The sequence below is a fragment of the Aedes albopictus genome, chromosome 2, assembly GCF_035046485.1.
Source record: "Aedes albopictus strain Foshan chromosome 2, AalbF5, whole genome shotgun sequence".
Taxonomy (NCBI): Eukaryota; Metazoa; Arthropoda; class Insecta; order Diptera; family Culicidae; genus Aedes; species Aedes albopictus.
In genome coordinates, this window is record NC_085137.1 from 191,813,298 (window position 1) to 191,834,806 (window position 21,509).

Genomic DNA, 21,509 nt, shown 5'->3' on the forward strand with positions numbered 1-21,509 from the left:
CACTATGGGCACGAAACGTGGACCCTACGTGCAGAGGAGCAACGCGCCCTAGGAGTTTTCGAACGGAAGGTGTTACGTACCATCTACGACGGAGTGCAGATGGAAGACGGGACTTGGAGAAGGCGAATGACCCACGAGCTGCATCAGCTGCTGAGTGAACCAACCATCGACCATACTGCGAAAATCGGGAGGCTACGGTGGACGGGTCAAGTCATCAGAATGACGGTAGCAATGGTTCTTGAGAGTCATCTGATCGGTACAAGAAGACGTGGAGCGCAGCGAGCTAGGTGGGTCGACCAAGTGGAGGACGATCTGCGGACCCTACGCAGAGTGCGGAACTGGAGACAAACAGCCATGGACCGAGTGGAATGGAGGCGGCTACTATGTACAGCAGAGACCACCCCGGCCTTAGCCTGATCGGTAAGGTAAGTAAGCTTAGTTGGTAAAGCACTTGTCTAGAGAATAAGGGTCGAGAGTTTGAACCTCACTTGAGCTGTAGATTTTTATGTATGTATGTACTTCAAACGGAATCGCTCAAGTAATTTTCGTTCAGTGCATTATTTTTCCGTGACCAATAATTAACCCATCTGTTCATATGTACGTTGAGTTATTTGACATACATAGTAGTTTCTATACGAAATCATCATTGCTTCCTATTTTGTAACTATATTGATGTTCTAGATTCAGAACCATAGTGCAAACTTTTGCCCCAATGTCGAGGCTTTAACAATGCTACTTACTACTACAAGCACTACAAGTTTTTTTGTTAATTCGAGTGCGGATGACGATTTTTCGACATCCAGAGGTTATGCAATTCCTCTTATTTTAGTCACTGCAAATTCTCATTCCAAAAAGTCCAAAAATGGCATCAAAACAGCTAGAAACACATTTTTTGCATAACTCTGCTAACGAAATCAGTCCAATTTTTAATAGCGAGTAACTGACCTAATAATGTGTTAAACCCTTACAACTTTGCATAGGTTCTTAACATGTGCGCAGAGAAAGGCCAGTAGTACACAGGGTCAAATATTTGACAAGGAAAGAACTCAAGAAACAACATCAGTTTGACACCAATGAAAATTTGATCGAGTCAAACAAGATGTTTGAGCATTGGTTTCTTTTCGGACAAATATTTGACCCTGTGTACTAGCAGCTAAAGACACACAGCGAACTTTTGCCCTGCATTTCTCAACGCAATTAAATAGTTTCGAGAACCCTACAAATTCATATTTTAACCACTATGAGCAGTCACATGATCATAAGCATAATTCTCTGCAACTTTTTGGAAATTAATGTAAGATTTATGTGGAAATAAAACTGGATGCACGTTTGTTTGATTTGTATTTGATAAAAGTTATTTTGTTCTAGTTGAAATAATGTAAGGGGAAGCGGATGTACATATTGTACAGCGTTGATCGTTGACAATCCAATTTTTTCGTTTGTATGTCTGTGATTAAACTGATAAACTTTTGTAAGTTATGCGTAAGTATCGACATATTTGATACTTTATTATTTGAAAGCGGTTTTTCCTAATATTGAACTATTTTATAGTTGATTTTATATATGTTTCAATGTTTGGACCAATGTCACCCCCTAGAAGTGGTGAAATTAGGCTAATTTAAATTCTGTAATATTATCGTTGAAAATATTTAAGATAATTCATATCCAAAGTATTGCTGTAACGACTGACCAAGGGATGCACTATGCAATTTTGGCACCCCCACTGACTCGTGAACATTTCCCGGTTTTATAAGTTGAATGCGCATTTATAGTGCTCTGATCTCATCAATCTCATTTTGATGGCCTACTTCCAGGTTTGAAACGACTGTTCCCGAGACCTTGTTTTGAATCAAAAAGTGTTACATGTGTTTGTATTTGGTTTCCCCAATCCATTACAATTATAGCAGTATTTTTTTTTTTTTTAAATACAATTACATCGTCTTCGACCTGAGGCCGCGCTAACTGAACATTAGTAACATTAGACTACGGACAACACATATAACACCCAGTGGCCCAGTGGATAATTCCAAAACCTGTGCATGCACATTGATAGACAAATGCAGATAATCAAAGTAGACGAAAACTCATGTATGCAACTAGAAAGGACCCATGAAAGAATAATACGTGAAATTCATGCTACAAAATCATCTTTTTTATTATTATTTACAAAAATACATGCTTCAAAACCAGATCGTATTCACTGCGGTTTCAAAACTTTTAGCTTCTTCACGGTTCCGTTCTCATGGCTCCACTTGTGCTTTGCCAAATGGTCAGCCCGATCGAACGCCTTCTCGCAAATGTCGCACCGATGTGGACTAACGCCGTGATGCAGCCCCATATGCCGCCGGAGATCCGATTCGCGGATGAACTGCTTCGGGCACTCGCTGCACTTACAGGGCTTGTCCTTCATCAGATGTCGCTGCCGATGCTGGCCCATGCTGTCGAAGTCCCGATAGCGCTTGCCGCAGATGTCGCATCTATGTGGGGTAGGGCCGGAGTGGATCTTCTCATTGTGTTGAGTGAGACCTCCTTTGGACTTGAAGGCCCTTCCACACTCCTCACAGTTCCATTCACTGGTGAAACGCTTCAGCTTTGTGGTCCGGGGTTTCTTCGCTGGCTGCAATGCTAGATTGAGTTCGTCGGCGTAGCCCAAAAGCTTTACTTCAACTTTCAAATCCGTGTTTTCCACCTTCCACGTATGCACTGGTTGATCTACTAGTGCTGGTAGCGTATACTCCTGGGCAGGAATGACCGGTTCCGCATCTCCCCACAAATCAGGAAAATGATCGAACTCCAGGTTCTTTGCCTCGCCGCACTGCTCTGGAAAAGACGTCAGCTCCTGAAATGCCAGTTGAAGCAGCTCGTCAGGTGACACGTTCTCCACTGGCGCTACTGACGCTTTATCCTCGCTTGGACACGGAACTGCTACGACAGATGGAACTTCTTCGGTGGTGTCTAGGTAAATTGTGTTGAAAACGGCGGTAGAAAATCCTTTCAGCAGTCAATTTGTCGGTAGAAATATATCCAGTCCATGCTTACGTCGGTAGAAACATCGAAACATAACGAACATCAGCGGGAAGTTTCATATATACCATATTGTGCATCACAACGTATACGCTTAGATCCTCATGATCATGATTACCTAGAAATTTTTCGATTTTCCAAAATGTTAAATCATTTAATCTCCCAGGAGGAAGAGGGTCAAAACTTCATATTTATGAGTTTGTAGTCGAGAGCAATCAGAAATGTAGAACTGGGCAGAACATAAGTAGATTTTTGTCGGACCGTGTCATCATCGCCGTCCGTCATGAAAACACACTCGCTCAATACGAAACCCACCATGTTTCTCAAACCACTAAGTAGGTGGTAGTTATGACCAAACGTCACTCAGGAGTAAAAAGAATGCAATTTGTAATCACAAAATTTGTCTAGTGTTAAGTTCCGTTCAGTTTGTACAGCCACTGGCAGCCAGTTGGAAATCACGCCATAAACTTAACACGTGGTGTCCACTAAGTGATCACACTACTGTCACAGGTAGTTATTCGCCGTGTCCTCTAGGTTAGGTAATCATGCAGCTCTTAGTGTATATGTTGTGATGCACAACATGGTATGTATGAAACTACCCGCTTCTTCTTCTTTCTTCTTTATGGCTCAACGTCCGCACTGGGACTTACCCTGCCTCCCTTCAACTTAGTGTTCTTTGAGCACGTCCACAGTTATTAATTGAAGGGCTGCCATTGCATGAATTGTATATTGTGAGGCAAGCACAATGATACACTATGCCCAGGGAGTCGAGAAAATTTTCCCGACCGGAACGGGAATCGAACCCGCCGTCTCCAGATTGGCGATCCATAGCCTTAACCACTAGGCTAACCTGGAACCTGGAGTTCGATTATTTTCCTGAGTTGTGGGGTGATTCAGAGGCGCACATCCCGGCTCTGGAGTATACGTTACCAGCACTAGTAGATCAACCAGTGCAGACGTGGAACGTGGAAAACACGGATTTGAAAGTGGGAGTAAAACTGTTGGGCTACGTCGACGAGCTCAATCTACGGTGCAGCCAGCGAAGAAACCTCGGACCACAAAGCTAAAGCGTTTCACCAGTCAATGGAACTGCCAGGAGTGTGGAAGGGTCTTCAAGTCTAAAGGAGGTCTTACTCAGCACAACAAAAAGATCCACTCCGGTCCTACGCCACATAGATGCGATATCTGTGGTAAGCGCTATCGGGACTTCGACAGCATGGACCAGCATCGGCAGCGACATCTGATGAAGGACAAGCCCTGCAAATGCAGCGAGTGCCCGAAGCAGTTCATCCGCGAATCGGATCTCCGGCGGTATATGAGGCTGCATCACGGCGTCAGTCCACATCGGTGCGACATTTGTGGGAAGGCGTTCGACCGAGCTGATCATTTGACGAAGCACAAGTGGAGTCATGAGAACGGAACCGTGATGAAGCTTAAAAATTTGAAGCCGTAGTGAAAACGGGCTAGTTTTGAAGCATGTAATTTTTGTAAATATTAATCAAACTTGATGATTTTGTAGCATGAATTTCACCTATCATTCTTTCAAAGTTGCATGTTGCATACATGAGTTTCCGTCTACTTTGGTTATCTGCATTTGTCTATCAAGGTATAACCTGCACATGTTTCGGAAGCCACAGCGGCTGACAACTAGGACCGTAAAGCTCTAAGGAGGCGCCACGAGAAGAAATCGTATCAAACTACATTTGAACCACATTTCGAATAACGAAAAAAGGTCAGATTAAAACATGGTCTCAGTCGTTTCCAGCCTGGAAGTAGGCCATCAAAATGAGATTTAAAGATGCTCTGGTACTCCAGAGCACTATAAATGTGCATTAAATTTATAAAACCGGGAAATGTACAAGATAAAGTCAGTGGAGGTGCCAAAATTGCGTAGTGCTTCCCTTGATCAGTCATTACAACAATATTTTAGCTCTTAATAATTTGATGACTACTGTGGATATGAATTCTCTTGAATTTATGTTTCAATGATGGTATTACTGAATTTGAATTGGCCTGATTACATCATTTCTAGGGGGTGGCATTGGTCCAAACATAGAAACACATACAAAATAGTTCAATATTAGAAAAATAAAAAAAATATATCAAGTATATGGAAACTTACTTACGCATAACTTCTAAGTGTTTGATCAGTTTAATTTAACATCACAGACAAACAAACGTATAAATTTGGTTGCCAACGATCAAGGCTCCAATACAATCTATACATCCACTTTTCCTCAAATAGTTCCAACTTGAACATTATAATCTTTATAAAATACGAAACAAACAGACATGCATCCAGCTTTGGTTCCACATAAATTTTAAGTTAGTTTCCAATACTTTTGGAATAGTGCTTATAATGATGTGAATACTCACATTGGCTAAAATTTACATTTGTAGGGTTCTCGAGACGATTCCATTGCGTTTGCCTGGCCCAGTCACTCTCAAAACGCAAGATTTGTACAACAACTCGAATGTTTTCCGCACTAAATAGCTGTTAGTTATCTAAATAACTACTCATTACACCCTGGAACTAGCAATTCATTACATACATGTGGAGTATTCAGCTCATTTCTACGGGACATTTTAATATAACGATTTTGCATGGTACGCCTAAAAATCATTTTTTAAATGGAAATTTATCCAAATGACTTTTTTCAACACTTAAGTCTTCGTAAGTCCCACACTAGAAATGGGCGGCCACCAGCTTACTGGTGGACCGACGCGATTGCGGACCTGCGGGCTGAAGACCGCGCTGAAGACCGAGGTACGAGCAAGCAAAAAGGCCTGCTTCGAGGGTCTCTGCCAAAACAGATTGCCAATGCAAATCCGTGGGGAGATGCCCGCAGGATCGTGCTGGTCAAGACGAGAGGTTGTAGCACGCAACTTGCGGCTAAAAGTTTCTCCGTCTTCTGCTTCGTTCCCTGGCTCCAAAAACAGACGGCCTAAGCGCCCCCTCCGAAGAGTTATGTTTGCCAGAGACCAAATAGGGTAATTGTTCCCATCGTTGTGGTAGTACCTAATGTTGCGGTAATGGCAATTGAGCACTTTTTCGACTGAAATGTAACCAAAGGGTATTTTTAATAGATGTATGGTGCCTAAATTATGAGATTTGCACCATTTGTTTGCTTATGATTTGCCCAAAAACCTATTTATAAAAAAAAATCCTTAATGTGTTTGCTGTAGTGTTCCTATTGTTGCGGTATCCCATATGATTTCAATGGGATACCCCGCATAGAGAAATACAATTTGTAATAAGCTCCAAACAGTATGTCTCCTCTTTCTTTTAATGTTACTGTACCACAATCAGGTACTATTCTGTTGAAAACTATGAAACTTGAAGCATTCAACTATTAGAAACGTTGTAAGTAACGCATACCAATTTGTAACAGTAAGTTATACAGTGCAGGAATTGTCAAATATTATAGCGATGAAAACTTGTGAGACATGGTGTTAATATGCTATAGCCATTTCTCAAATGGTTTGTGATTATATTTGCGCAACACACTTATACATGTGCATATCACAATATGCCACTTAAATTCAACAGTCTGCCAAATGGTTGCACATATCGGTATTTGTGAAGACAAAACATTTCAGTTTGCAGTCTTCTAGAAAAAAAAACGAAACCTTTCGCGAGAGTGAAAACCCAAACTAAAAAGTTGCTGCAGCAAACGAGTTGGAGTGTTTGGAGCAGTCAGGATTAGAAGTGGTAAGTTTTGCATGATTATTTTCTTTTTGGTGGTATGACTAATCGAATATTAATTATATTGCAGAATTCGTGAACTTTCTTCAACAACAAGAGACTCATTCCGCCTGACTCTGTGCGGCTGCGAGGGATTCCGCAAAAGGGAGGCTAGAAGGACCCCTCTTGGTGTGTGCTGAAAATGTTATGGAATCCGCTCCCATCCGGAAGAAGGCCCCGGAATCGGCGTAGGTGCTCTCGGATCCTAAATTGCATGCCTCGAAAGACGGGTAATTCCAGCAGTATAATGCGTGATAAAAGTAATACTCCTTAGAGATTAAATTGAATAAAAAAAATGTCCGATAAACGCATAACAGACTTATTATTTTAGTGGTTTGAATATATCAGAATCATATACCATAAGTTTAATATGCCATTAATAACCATAAGTCAAAAATACCACATACATTGCTGGTTTCTTTCCAGGTTTACTGTTTTACTGTTCTCAAATCATTTGCCATGCAGTGAACTGTCTGAAAAAATGGATAATAAATTGACCATATCCTTTACTGTTTTGCGAAAAATTTGTTCGAGAAAACGAGCGATTTTTTATGGTAACCTATCTTAACCGCCTATTCTACATACTGTGATTTGGCGGATTACCATTTGTGAAACAGGCAAATCTGTACGTGGTATGGTTAGCTTACTGTTATCTCCGACAGTTCGAAAAATGGTTAAATGACAATTGTTAATGGTCATCTACAGTATGAGAAACGTTGCGTTTACAGTTCGTGATTATGCGGGACCGCAACAATAGAAACAAATACCGTAACATTAGGAACACAATGTTCTTTCAGATAAAAACGAATAAAATACTCATAACAACATCAAAGTGGCAATATTTCGTTATTTTCCCGTAGATTAAAGATGGATTTTATTATTTTCAATTCAATCCATGTTAATAGTTTGCTTGGGGCGATACAATTGTTGTTTAAACAAGAACCCAGTGCTTAACTCCTCCATGATCGGATCAATTACCCTAGCGATTTAGGGACGATACAGAAAACTCAAAGTACGGCGGATCGAGATATCTCACTTATAGAGTCGCCTTAAGCGATTCTCAAAATATGATTGATGCTAACCGTGGTTCTACCAACTCACAAATCACTGGAAGAACTCACTAGTTCATTTTTTTTCGGTTCGTTTCGGACACGTGAGTGGAGAGACTATTTTCCCAGGCAGTATATCCTGGCGTACAAAAACTCACTAAAGCAGGTGGAACGACGCGAACGTGAGAAATTTCGACGACTGTTACTACTGTTACAGGAAAAGCGCTAACATTTCACGAAATACAGCATGTTAACTACGAAAATCAACCAAACATCTATTTAATTTTGATAACCTAGGGTTTTATTCATACATGTTCCTTTCCATGCTTCTTCTTCTTCTAACTTTCCCTAATGTGTGCGGTTTAAATTGCTTCCTAATCTAATTCTAGTTCTGTCCACATTTATCGAACAAGAAGTTTCATTTTCCGAGCTCGGTTAGTGTGTAGAGTGTAACGTTTACGCATGGGTAATTGAACTGCTTTTGTTTGTCTACTCACGGTACCATTTAGATGCTGCTCATGAATGCCGCCGGCAAAGAAGAAGCGACGGTGTGGCTGTCGACGGACGGCTTGGAAAAGTAAAAATACACGGACAACGTCTTCAGCTTTCGGCTGTACAGACTGTTTTAAACTTACCTATTCTCACGGAAAGTTTCAACGCCCGAAGCGGGAATCGAACCCTCACCCCATAGCATGGTGCGATTATAAGCCTGGTGACCCTAACCGCACGACTACGAGGCTCCACAAGAATGCTGTAGTCCATTTTACGAGCCGATTTTATGAATGAAATTTTGACAGGAGGTAGCGTCCTAACCCGTGAAAATCAATATCATCATCAACATTGTTGTCACTTCGTAAAATGGCTCATTCTTAGTATTGTGCCGCTACCACCAAATGCGCACGGCGGTTCGGAAGTGCGCCTTTCTCGTTGCTGCTTGCAAATCGAACCGGATCACCGGCGCAGATAACGGGTCGCCAGTTAGCCTAGTGGTTAAGGCTATGGATCGCCAATCCGGAGACGGCGGGTTCGATTCCCGTTCCGGTCGGGAAAATTTTCTCGACTCTCTGGGCATAGTGTACCATTGTGCTTGCCTCAAGAAGGTACAAAATTCATGCAAAGAAAGCCCTCCAATTAATAACTGTGGAAGTGCTCAAAGAACACTAAGTTGAAGAGAGGCACACAGAAGAAGAAGAAGTTAACCAAAGTAGACGAAAACTCATGTCTGCATCTAGAAAGAACCCTGAAAGAATAATACGTGAAGTTCATGCTACAAAATCAGTTTTATTTACAAAAAATACATGCTTCAAAACTAGCCCGTTACTACTACAGCTTTAAACTTTAGGCTTCTTCACGGTCCCGTTCTCATGGCTCCACTTGTGTTTCGTTAAATGGTCAGCCCGGTCGAACGCCTTCCCACAAATGTCGCATCGATGTGGACTGACGCCGTGATGCAGCCCCATATGTCGCCGGAGATCCGATTCTCGGATGAACTGCTTCGGGCACTCGCTGCACTTACAGGGCTTATCCTTCATCAGATGCCGCTGCCGATGCTGATCCATGCTGTCGAAGTCCCGATAGCGCTTGCCGCAGATATCGCATCTGTGTGGTGTTGGGCCGGAGTGGATCTTCTCGTTGTGTTGAGTGAGTCCTCCTTTGGACTTGAAGGCCTTTCCACACTGCTCGCAGTTCCATTGGCTGGTGAAACGCTTCAGCTTTGAGGACCGAGGTTTTTTCACTGGCTGCGACGACAGATTGAGCTCGTCGGCGTAGCCCAACAGTTTTACTCCAACCTTCAAATCGGTGTTTTCCACGTTCCACATCTGCATTGGTTGATCAGTAAGTGCTGGCAGCAAATGCTCCTGGGTTGGGATGTGCGGCTTCGAATCTCCCCACAAGTCAGGGAAATAACCGAAGCTTTGCGGTTCGTCTTCGCATTGCTTAAGGGTTGATGTCAGCTCCTCTGATGATAGGTTTTCTAGCGGCAGTGTCGCTTTAAGCTCGGATAGAACGGCAGCTTCGATGGCAGAAGGAATTTCTTCGAAGGGACGGAAAACGGAACCCCAGACGAAATCCATAGTGTAGTATGAAATAAATATTAGTACTCGACTTCTAAAAACTCACTTGAATATCGAATGAGCATCCTACAGGGGTTTATATAGTCATCTAGGTAAATCTAGGTTAATATTATCTAGGTACATTTTATCGACATTTGCCAGTAGAAATAAAGCTATTCCATACCTAAAGTGGCAATAGGTAGAAACATCGAAAAATATCGCATCGTGATCTCGATGTGAAGGAAATTTACTACCTAAGGCAATGCAACAGAACTTTTCACGTCACCTACAATAGTTCCTTACAGCGTTAATTTGGTTCCCACTGATTCCTTTTCGATCCTTGCCAAGACCTGTACCTTCGATTTTTCCTTGGAGCCGTTTGCGGGGTTCCGCATGGTATTCATCTTGGACCGCTTATTTTGTCCTTTTTATCTAACATTGAACATGTGTCGAAACGGTATGCAGTTGAATGCCAATACTTGGGTTTAAAGCGATCTTGTTCAATCGTTGCCGATCTACTGTAAGATTTGAGTACAGCTTAGTGAGCAAACCTCTGGAGCGAGTTTCGTCGATCAGGGATGTTGGTGTGATCCTGGATTCTAAACTCCGCTTGTTGCCTTAAGGACAAACGTCTTGAAATCCCGCTTCAACAGTACATCAGAATTTCAAAAGCAAACTTCAAACAACAATGCATTTTATTATTCTGTTCTTGTTCACTTGTAGCAAGCTTTAAATTAGAAGATCAGGTGCGCTGGTTTTGTTGACGCAGAGATGTGTGCGCTCGAATTCGTGAGTAGGTGCCAAAGTTGGCCATTTTGGGATTCTAACAAGTCTCTTAACTACTGCCAAAGCCAATACTATGCTCGGTTTCCTGCGGCGCAATACTCAGGACACTCTCGAGTCCCTTCGAATCTCGCAGAAGGTTACGGCAAGGTGATGGTCTTTCGTGCTTGCTTTAGAAGGTGTAAGGAGAGCGGCAATAAACACGAGTGGAACGATTCTCACGAAGTTCGCTCAATTGCTTGGTTTCGCGGATGATATTGATATTATAGCTCGGAAATTGGAGACGGCGGAAACGTACATACGACTAAAGAGTGAAGCCAGGCGAATCGGATTAGTCATTAATGTGTCGAAGACAAAGTACATGATGGTAAAGGACTCCAGGGAGGAATCACCGCGCCCGCCTCCCCGAATTTATATCGACGGTGATGAAATCGAGGCGGTTGAAGAATTCGTGTACTTGGGCTCACTGGTGACCACCGACAACGATACCAGCAGAGAAATTCAGAGGCGCATTGTGGCAGGAAATCGTGCATACTTTGGACTCCGCAGAACTCTACGATCGAATAAAGTTCGCCGTAACACGAAGTTAACTATCTTCAAAACGCTGATTAGACCGTTCGTCCTCTGCGGGCACGAAACATGGACGCTACGTGCAGAGGACTAACGCGCCCTTGGAGTTTTCGAACGAAGGTGTTGCGTACCATCTACGGCGGAGTGCAGATGGAAGACGGGACTTGGAGAAGGCGAATGAACCACGAGCTGCATCAGCTGCTGAGAGAACCAACCATCGTCTACACCGCGAAAATCGGGAGGCTACGGTGGGCGGGTCACGTCATCAGGATGTCGGATAGCAACCCGACTAAAATGGCACTCGAGAGTCATCCGACTAGTACAAGACGACGTGGAGCGCAGCGAACTAGGTGGGTCGACCAAGTGGAGGACGATCTGCGGACCCTACGCAGAGTGCGGAACTGGAGACAAACAGCCATGGACCGAGTGGAATGGAGGCGGCTACTATGTACAGCAGAGGCCACCCCGGCCTTAGCCTGATCGGTAAGTAAGGTAAGGAGGTCGACCCACCAAAACCTCATTCTCTCTCTTCCTTCCCTTCGCAGTACGTTAGGGATGACTTGAGAATGGGGGCGGGACCATACATGAGTGAGTACTCTCTATTGGTAAGCGTTCCACCCGCTACCGCCTTGAGTAGTCCTCTCTCCCCTGGAAGATTGGGACATAGGTAATTCTATAGACTCCCCTTTGGACTCTTGCAGATATCTTCTTCTTCTTCTTCTTCTTGGCGTTGCGTCCTCATTGGGACAAAGCCTGCTTCTCAGCTTAGTGTTCTATGAGCACTTCCACAGTTATTAACTGAGAGCTTCCTCTGCCAATGACCATTTTGCATGCGTATATCGTGTGGCAGGCACGAAGATACTCTATGCCCAAGGAAGTCAAGGAAATTTCCTTTACGAAAAGATCCTGGATCGACCGGGAATCGAACCCGTCACCCTCAGCATGGTCATGCTGAATACCCGTGCGTTTACTGCCTCGGCTATATGGGCCCTATATATCCAGAGAAAAATCCAGGGGGCATTTTAGCTAGTTTCCAATGGATTTCATGAAGAGAATTACAGGAATTCCTGGAGCAGTTTGTGAAGAAATACATAAAAGAAGAATTTGAAGAATTTGTGAATTTGTAGTTTTCTCACAAAATCCTTGGAGAAATCTCTGAAGGAATTCCGCATTTCAAGCCTTACTTTACCAAACCCCGTATCTAACAAAATTCACGAACGGGGAAAATCGAAGGGGATGTTCGCTGTTCCCATAGCAACTCATACATTGAGCATTTCAGAAACGTGAAAATCCGGGTATTTTTTTCACAAATCATCCTCAAAGGTGAGTGATACAAGTAGTCTTTAACGAAATTCAGCGCCTCATATGATAATCTCTTTTTTTTTTGTGTACATATGTTACATACAGTGTTTGGTAGAGTTAGGCTTGATTTATGATTTTCTGGAGGAATTTATGAGAAAATTCATTAGGGGTTTTCAAGAATCTAGTAGAGAGAGCAGAGAATCTAGCAGAAATTTATTGAGCCATCTCTAGAGGACATGGGACAATTTCTGAAGGCATCAATGCAAGATTTTCCAGGCGGTGTAAGAGATTTCTTCTTTGTACAGGAAATTATAGTAGGCTTTTGGAAGTAAACTTTGGTCGAATTTCTAAAGAAAACTTTAGAAGATTTTCTAAAAGAAACAAATTTATGAAAGAATTTTTGAAAGAATTCTCACAAGGCATTTCTTAACAAATTCTTGGAGGCGCTTCTAAAGGAATCTCAGCAGGAGTTTCTGTAGGAATCCATGGAAGAATTATTGAGAAAATTTAATTAAGGGTTTGAAGTAAACCTTGATGATATTTTTGCAAGAATCTCTTTAAAAATTTTGGAACTCCTCCTGGAGGAATTTCAGAAGGAATGTTCAAGAGGAATCTCCAGAAGAATTTTTGATTTGATATTTTTAAGAATTCCCGAAGGAGTTTCTATGAAAGTTTCTTAAGAAGTTTTTCAAAGAAATCCTGAAAGAATTTTTGGAAAGTTCTGAAAGACTTTTCGGAAAAAAGCAGCAAAAAAATTAAATATTTACCTGATAAAAAAAATCTGGAATTGTTTCGAGGAAATAAAAAAAAACTCATTGATAGTTTTTCAAGTGAAAACGACTTGGATAATTTCTCCTACATCTACGAGCAGGGTACGAAAAACGGATCACGCCGAAAAACAAACGCTTTGTCCTAAGCGGTGCATGTTGGTAACAAAGGCGCTCCGCAACAAACGCATGTCAGGCGATGAGAGCAATAAAACAAACATCGTTTGCCGTGCGTGTGCTGATATTCCGGCTTTTCTGCTGAAATTTTCGACCCACATTATCGAATTCATAAGCATTTGGACAAAATATGACTCTTGCAAACCTCAGAGTTGAGTTTCAGTTGTAAAACTATGCGAAAATCACGATCTGAATAGAACGAGACAAATATTCCTACCGTTTTTGTTGTAAACAAACTCGGGAACGAGTTTGTCATTATCTGCTAACGAAAAAACAAAGCGTTGTTGCCGTGCCTTCTTTGTTGCCTATTTTTCGCTTGCGGTGGCATATTCTGCGTACACTGTCTACGAGAGATTTATTCCAAATAAACATTTACTGGACATATCAATAAGATCATCGGAATATTTTCCATTCAAAATACTTTTAGTGGACATTGCAACATATATCAAAGAATTCGAAGAAACTCTCAGAAGTAATATCCAGACTTTACCCAGTAAGAATATTTTGAAAGTTTCAAAAAGAAGCTTCAACTAGAATTTCGAAAGCATATTGATATTGCTCCTCTCTGGGTAAAGTCTCTCTAAATAAAAAAAAAATGATGTTGCTTTGCACATAAAAAAACTCAAATTGTTTTTGCCTTAGGCCTTTTCGGCGCCCCTCTGAAGCTGGCGCCCTTGGCGGGGGCCAACCGCACGCTACGGCTCTGTGTGCATATGTAGCGTTCAATATACATATTGATAGATAAATGAAGATAACCAAAGTAGACGAAAACTCATGTATGCAACTAGAAAGGACCCTCGAAAGAATAACACGTGAGATTCATGCTACAAAATCATCAAGTTTTATTTACAAAAAAATACAAGCTTCAAAACTAGCCCGTTACTCCAGCTTCAAACTTTAGGCTTCTTCACGGTTCCGTTCTCATGGCTCCACTTGTGTTTCGTTAAATGGTCAGCCCGGTCGAACGCCTTTCCACAAATGTCGCACCGATGTGGACTGACGCCGTGATGAAGCCCCATATGTCGCCGGAGATCCGATTCTCGGATGAACTGCTTCGGGCACTCGCTGCACTTACAGGGCTTATCCTTCATCAGATGCCGCTGCCGATGCTGATCCATGCTGTCGAAGTCCCGATAGCGCTTGCCGCAGATATCGCCCGGAGTGGATCTTCTCATTGTGCTGAGTAAGGCCTCCTTTGGACTTGAAGGCCTTTCCACACTGCTCGCAGTTCCATTGGCTGGTGAAACGCTTCAGCTTTGAGGACCGAGGGTTTTTCACTGGCTGCGACGACAGGTTGAGCTCGTCGGCGTAGCCCAACAGCTTTACTCCAACCTTCAAATCGGTGTTTTCCACGTTCCACATCTGCATTGGTTGATCAGTAAGTGCTGGCAGCAAATGCTCCTGGGTTGGGATGTGCGGCTTCGAATCTCCCCACAAGTCAGGGAAATAACCGAAGCTTTGCGGTTCGTCTTCGCATTGCTTAAGGGTTGATGTCAGCTCCTCTGATGATAGGTTTTCTAGCGGCAGTGTCGCTTTAAGCTCGGATAGAACGGCAGCTTCGATGGCGGAAGGAATTTCTTCGACGGGGTCTATGGGACGGAAAACGTAACCCCAGTCGAAATCCATATTGTAGTCGAAATCCATTGTGTAGTATGAACTAAATATTAGTACTCGACTTCTAAAAATTCACTTGAATATCGAATGAGCATCCTACAGGGGTTTATATAGTCATCTAGGTAAATCTAGGTTAAAATTATCTAGGTAAATTTTATTGAAAATGTTTGTAGAAAACCCTACCAGCGACCGATTTGCCAGTAGAAATAAATCTATTCCATACCTAATGTGGCAATAGGTAGAAACATTGAGAAATATTGAATGGTTTAAACAGTTCGCATCGTTGTGCTGTGTGGACGTGATCTCGATGTGAAGGAAGTTTACTACCTAAGACAATGCAACAGTACTTCTCACGACCCCAACAATAGTTCTTTTCAGCGTTAATTTTGTTCATACTGATTCCTTTTCGATCCTTTGATCCTGGACCCGTACCTTCGATTATTCCTTGGAGCCGTTTGCGGGGTTCCGCATGGCAATCATCTTGGATCGCTTATTTTCGTCCTTTTCATCCGACATTGAACGTGTGTCGAAATGGTATACAGTTGAATACCAATACTTAGGTTTAAAGTGATCTTGTTCAATCGTCACCGGTCTACTGTTAGATTAGATTCAGTGGCGTAGCTAGGAATTTAGGGGCCCGGTGCAGATCCAAATTTGTGGCCCTCCCATGAAAATTTCAGATTTACATATTTTACAATGATAAATTTATCATTCTAACTCTCAAATGAGCACGCCGTTGTATTTTGTACAAAACGTTGAAAAAAAAATCTCAACTTTTGTACTCAGCATTAGCGATAATTTCTCTTCAAGAATCGTTGAAGTGGTTCATGCAAGGGTGTCATTCAGTACTTCTTTAAACACTCCTTCAGGAATTCTAATAGTCTTGTCTCCGAGGATGTTTTCAAAAGTACTTCAGAGTACTTCAAAAGATTCTTGCAAAACCTTCAACGAGTATTTCTCGATAGGGGTGATACACAAATTATGTCACGCAAAAATCGACGTTTTCTAACCCCCCGTCCCCCCTATGTCACACTTTTTGTATAGGACCTCAATATTTTTTACAAGGGCCGTCACGCTCTGCAAAACCCCCCTCCCCCTTAAAGCGTGACGTTATTTGTGTACGGCCCAAAACAATTGTTCAATATGTCCACCAAGGATTCCAACAATAATATCTCTGAGGATTTATCTATAAGATCAAAGAATTCTAAAGAAATTCTGTAAAAAAATCACTACAAAAATTTCTCCAATGATTAGGCATTTTCAATTCCTCTTTCACATGATACATATTGCCCATTTTACTGGCATTTTACCAGGTTTGCTGGTATGTCTGAAACATACTGGAAAAACTTGTAGTTAGAAGGCACGAAATGTTGCTAATTGGCAAACTGAGAGATGAAATTTGTGAAAAAAATCGCGTTCTGGTGGGATTCGAACCCACAACTCCGTATTCCGGCGCTTTAACCAACTAAGCCACAGAGCAGGTAATGGGTCTGCGGAATAGAAAGCCAAAGAGTGTTCACGGTGCGGCTTCGGAGTCAGTTTGGCTTTCTATTCCGCAGAACCATTACCTGTTCTGTGGCTTAGTTGGTTAAAGCGCCGGTCTAGCGAATACGAAGTCGTGGGTTCGAATCTCACCAGAACGCGATTTTTTTTCACAAATTTCATCTCTCAATTTGCCAATTAGCAACATTTCGTGCCTTCTAATTTCAAGTTTTCCAGTATCCTCTTTCACAATTCGTTCATGAATCCTTGGAGAATTTATATTCCAGTAAAGACAGAATCTTTTTCTCCAAGGATTTTTTAAGCTACGTTACAAAGATTTTTTCAGAAATTTCTCAAAGTTTTCCTTCGGGTCAAGGGTGAATATATTCATCCCCAAAGGATTTCTGCACAAATTCGCTCAGGGGGTGTTAAAAAAAACTCTCCCAAGGCTTCCAGCAGAAATTTCTCCGCGAAAATCTATGAGAATTCTTTGAAATTATTTTTTTGATTTGCATCAACGAATTTGAGAAGAATTCTTAGGGTTTTATGTCATTGATTTCTTTGAAAAATAATATAGGCATTTCATGTTTAGAAAAAAATCATACAAAGAGAAAGTAAATAAAATAGGCAGATGTGCAGTAGATCTTTTCATAAAAAAAAACATAATTCCTAGAATTCAACCAGTCACCCCCACTTCTGAATTATAATGCTAAAACAAACTTCTGGTTAAATTTTCAGCTAAATTGGTGAAGATTTCGAGGTGCCTCAAGTCAGAAATGTGATTTTGATCATTTTTTAAAAAATGCCCATAAGAAGCCATATAAAATATCGCGGCCGCCAGCAAATGAAAGATTTATCTATTCCTTACAGCTTTTGTGAACATTATGTACTGGTCGGAGAATGTTTTGATCATATTTATTCGATTTTCAGTCATGCACGTACCCTAAAAAGTTACATTTTTCAACAGTTTTAGTTCCACGAAATTCAAACTCACAACTTTTCCTTTCCTTTCAAAATGTTCCAAACATTTTGAATATGGGAATTCTTAAGAGCACATCTCTATATCTTGTTCTAATAAATATCATCAAATAATAAAATACTATTTTAGACGTATGTTGTTTGTCTTTTTTTAGAATCGTTTCGCCATCGACGGGGTTTTGCACCATTTTTAATGGAATATTTCTCCACCCATCCTTAACAGCTACCTACTTCAAGCTCCGGAACTGATCCGAACTGCCGTCTTCTGCTGTAAACTCGTCTTGCAAGGATCCTCCAAAGATTCGCGATGGGGTTTAGGCCCGGGCTGCGTGCTTGTCAATCCGTTAATAGGATGTCTCGTTCCGAAAACAATTTTTTGGAGGCCTTACAGGCTTTTATCGAGATATTAAGTGACCGCGGGAAGAATATCCTGGTAGCGTTAGTGTCGTGACGTTGGTCTACTGAGTTGGATTCGAGCCCCCAATTGGAAAGGGGTCTCCGGCAAGTTCAGGGCAGGTTGAGGTCCATGTCAATACGTCCTTTTGTGTGCTAAAAAAACCTTACTCACGAGAATGGCAAATTGTGTACGCGGTATCAGTTCTTGACACTTGCTGTGCAGTTGGGAGCACGCGTGGTGTCGACCCTGCCTGCCCTCCGTGGACATAGGGAGTGGTTGTTGGACATATTATCATTTGATGTTGTATGCAGAATACTTAAAAAAAAAGTTTTTCGCTCAAATTCATATAAAGAGGCATTTTTTTTTAACTGTTATCGCACGATATCACTAGATTCTTCATTTTCAGAGAAAATATTATTTGGAAGTTCATTTTTAAAAATTGTAGCATTTTATCTGCATTTACCGCATGACTCGAACTCCTGCCCCGCTATGTGTAAAATACGATTTCCAAAATAATAGTGCAAAAGTTATACGTACCAAGCAATTGGCTTCTTTAACGGTGTTGAGATAATTCGATATTCTAAATCTACATGTCAAACTGAGCCAAAATCCAAATTTTCATGAATTTTGGAGTCCGGGAACCTACTTAAAAATCAATTTGAAGTTTGTATGGGAGCGATTTGTCGAATCACCCCTCGTCGCAGTTTGTACTGGGCGGAGCTGTCAAACAGTTGCCCAGCTGTCAAAAAGTGATTTCAAAAAATTCCTTTGAAATTGGTTTAAGGTACCAAAACAGGGCTGCAAACGGTGAGTCGATAAGGAGAGCGTCCAACATAGCTCTGGTCCTCACAAGTTCCTACCTCATGCTTCCACGGGTCAAACGATGACAAAGACCGCCAGCTAAGAGTTGTGTGCTTAGCTGGTAGTGCAGCCTGGGCACTGTTGTCCTTCTGACTTCAGCTAGATTGAGGAGGTACGATCCGAGCGTCTGTTCACCAAGGAGGTGCGACTCAAACAGCGTCTGTTCTGGCATCCAGCGGCTGAGTATGAAATGCTGTATTGCGTCAGCTATATCTAAGAGGGCAGCCCCTTCAACGCAATGTAGGCAGCGCGGCCCCGGTAAGGTAGCCTGCTGAAAACCTTCAAACACCCAGAAAAGCAATAGTAGAGTAAACGGATTGATTCAACGGCAACAGACCCGGCAACGAATAAAGGATAACGATTGGAAAGTCGGATCTTGGAACGTGAGAACTTTGAATGAACCCGCACGTGTTGGGCTCCTGGCTCGTGAACTGCGGAATGTCGGCGTTAATGTGGCCGCTATCCAGGAGATACACTGGCCCAAAACTGGAGAATGCGAATTCCGAGCGGTGGATCCCATCGCCAACTGTTCATTCAAGTACCACATCTACTACAGCGGCGGCGATAGGGCAGAACGCGGAGTTGGTTTTATAGTGATCGGGAAGCAGATGAAGCGAGTTATTCGGTGGAAGCCGATAAGCGACCGAATCTGTGTGTTGAGGATGAAGGGCAAGTTCTTCAACTACAGCCTGATCAGCATCTATGCGCCAACGAACGACAAACCCGATGACATGAAGGATGAGTTCTATGAGAGCCTTGATAAGGCCTACGGAGAGTGCCCAAAACAAGATGTCAAAATAGTCATCGGAGATGCAAATGCGCAGATCGGCAGAGAAAGTTTCTTTCGGCCTGTCATTGGAACGGAAAGCCTTCATTCTGTTACCAACGATAATGGTCTGCGCCTTGTGACATTCGCTGCTGCTAGAGGGATGGCAATCAGCAGTACCTACTTCGCACGTAAGAATATCCGAAAACACACCTGGCGACACCCGAGTGGTGGCACTTGCTCCCAGATAGACCACGTGCTGGTCGACGGGCGACATTTCTCGGACGTCATAGATGTGAGGTCCTACAGAGGCCCGAACATCGACTCGGATCATTATCTTGTAGCCGCTAAAATTCGGGCGCGATTATCCAGCGTCACGAGTTCAAGAAACAACAGGACGATGCGTTTCAATATCCAGCGCTTGTCAGCCGAAGGGGTTGCTGCACAGTACCATCAGAAGCTAGACGAGCGGATAGGAGAGACCAACGGATCTGGAGATGTCAACAGCTTGTGGGAAAGTATCCACGAAGCAGTGACAACAACAGCGCAAGAGGTGATTGGTACCGCTCAGCGACGCCAACGTAATGGTTGGTTTGACGAGGACTGCCAACGAGCGACGAACGAAAAGAATGCCGCCAGAAGTCGAATGCTAGTGGCCGGTACCCGGCAGAACAGAGAGCGGTACAGGGTTGCAAGAGCAGAAGAGAAACGAATCCACCGCAGGAAAAAACGGCAACACGAAGAGAGTGTTATTGCTAAGCGCAGGAAAGTATGGACAGGAACGATATGCGGAGATTTTATGCAACTGTCAATGGCGCGCGGCACAAGACTGCGCCAGTGCCCGCCATGTGCAATGACCGGGAAGGAAATTTGCTGACAGACAAAACAATGGTGGCAGCCAGGTGGAAGGAGCACTTCGAAGATTTGTTGAACGGTAGCAGCGAAGGAGCACCCAGGAACAGGATTAACATAATGGATGACAGTCAAGCAGTGGAACCACCAACACTGGATGAGGTTTTAAAGGCCCTTAAGGAGCTGAAAAACAGCAAGGCTGCTGGGAAGGACGAGATCCCGGTCGAACTTCTTAAGCACGGAAGCGAGCAGCTACATCAATCAATCCATCAGATTATTATAAAGATTTGGGAGGATGAAGAATTGCCCACTAGTTGGTTGGATGGCCTCATATGCCCAATCTACAAGAAAGGGCACAGACTGGAGTGTGCCAATTACAGAGGGATTACCCTTTTAAATTCGGCGTATAAGATACTGTCGCGTGTCCTGTTCAACAGACTGCGACCTCTTGAGGAGTCCTTCGTCGGCGAATACCAGGCTGGTTTGCGTGAGGGCCGATCAACGACGGATCAAATGTTTACCCTGCGGATGATCCTAGATAAATTTCGGGAATATAACTTGCAGACTCACCATCTGTTCATTGATTTTAAAGCAGCGTACGATTCAGTGAAAAGAAATGAGCTTTGGCAGATAATGTCAGAACATGGTTTTCCGGCGAAACTAATTAGACTGATACGCGCAACGCTGGATGGATCAAAATCAAGTATTCGGATCGCGGACGAAGTGTCTACGTCGTTTGTGACCTTGGATGGATTGAAGCAGGGGGGTGCTCTTTCAAATTTATTGTTCAACATTGCACTCGAAGGATCGATTAGGAGGTCAGGCGTGCAGAGGAATGGCTCTATCATCACACGGTCGCACATGCTCCTCGGTTTTGCGGACGATATTGATCTCATCGGCATCGATCGTAGGGCAGTGGAGGAAGCTTATGCTCCTCTGAAGAGAGAGACAGCGAGGATAGGCTTGACGATTAACTCTACCAAGACGAAGTACATGATAGCGGGTAGAGACAGAAGCAGGCCTAGTGGTGTTAGTGCTGAGGTAGTGATTGATGGGGAAGTGTTTGAAGTTGTTGAAGAATTTGTTTA

The 21,509-nt window shown here is 42.8% G+C and overlaps 2 protein-coding genes across 6 annotated transcripts in view; both read right to left on the reverse strand.

The window, feature by feature from the left end:
* LOC109408153 (coiled-coil domain-containing protein 170) overlaps positions 1-21,509 on the reverse strand; it is a 110,047-nt gene that overhangs the window by 39,690 nt on the left and 48,848 nt on the right. The gene's annotated exons all lie outside the window — the stretch shown is intronic.
* LOC134288783 (zinc finger protein 184-like) lies at positions 8,458-9,893 on the reverse strand. Its single transcript, XM_062854657.1, has one exon. It carries the CDS (start codon positions 9,891-9,893, stop codon positions 9,150-9,152), a length of 744 nt encoding a protein of 247 aa, XP_062710641.1. The 3' UTR covers positions 8,458-9,149.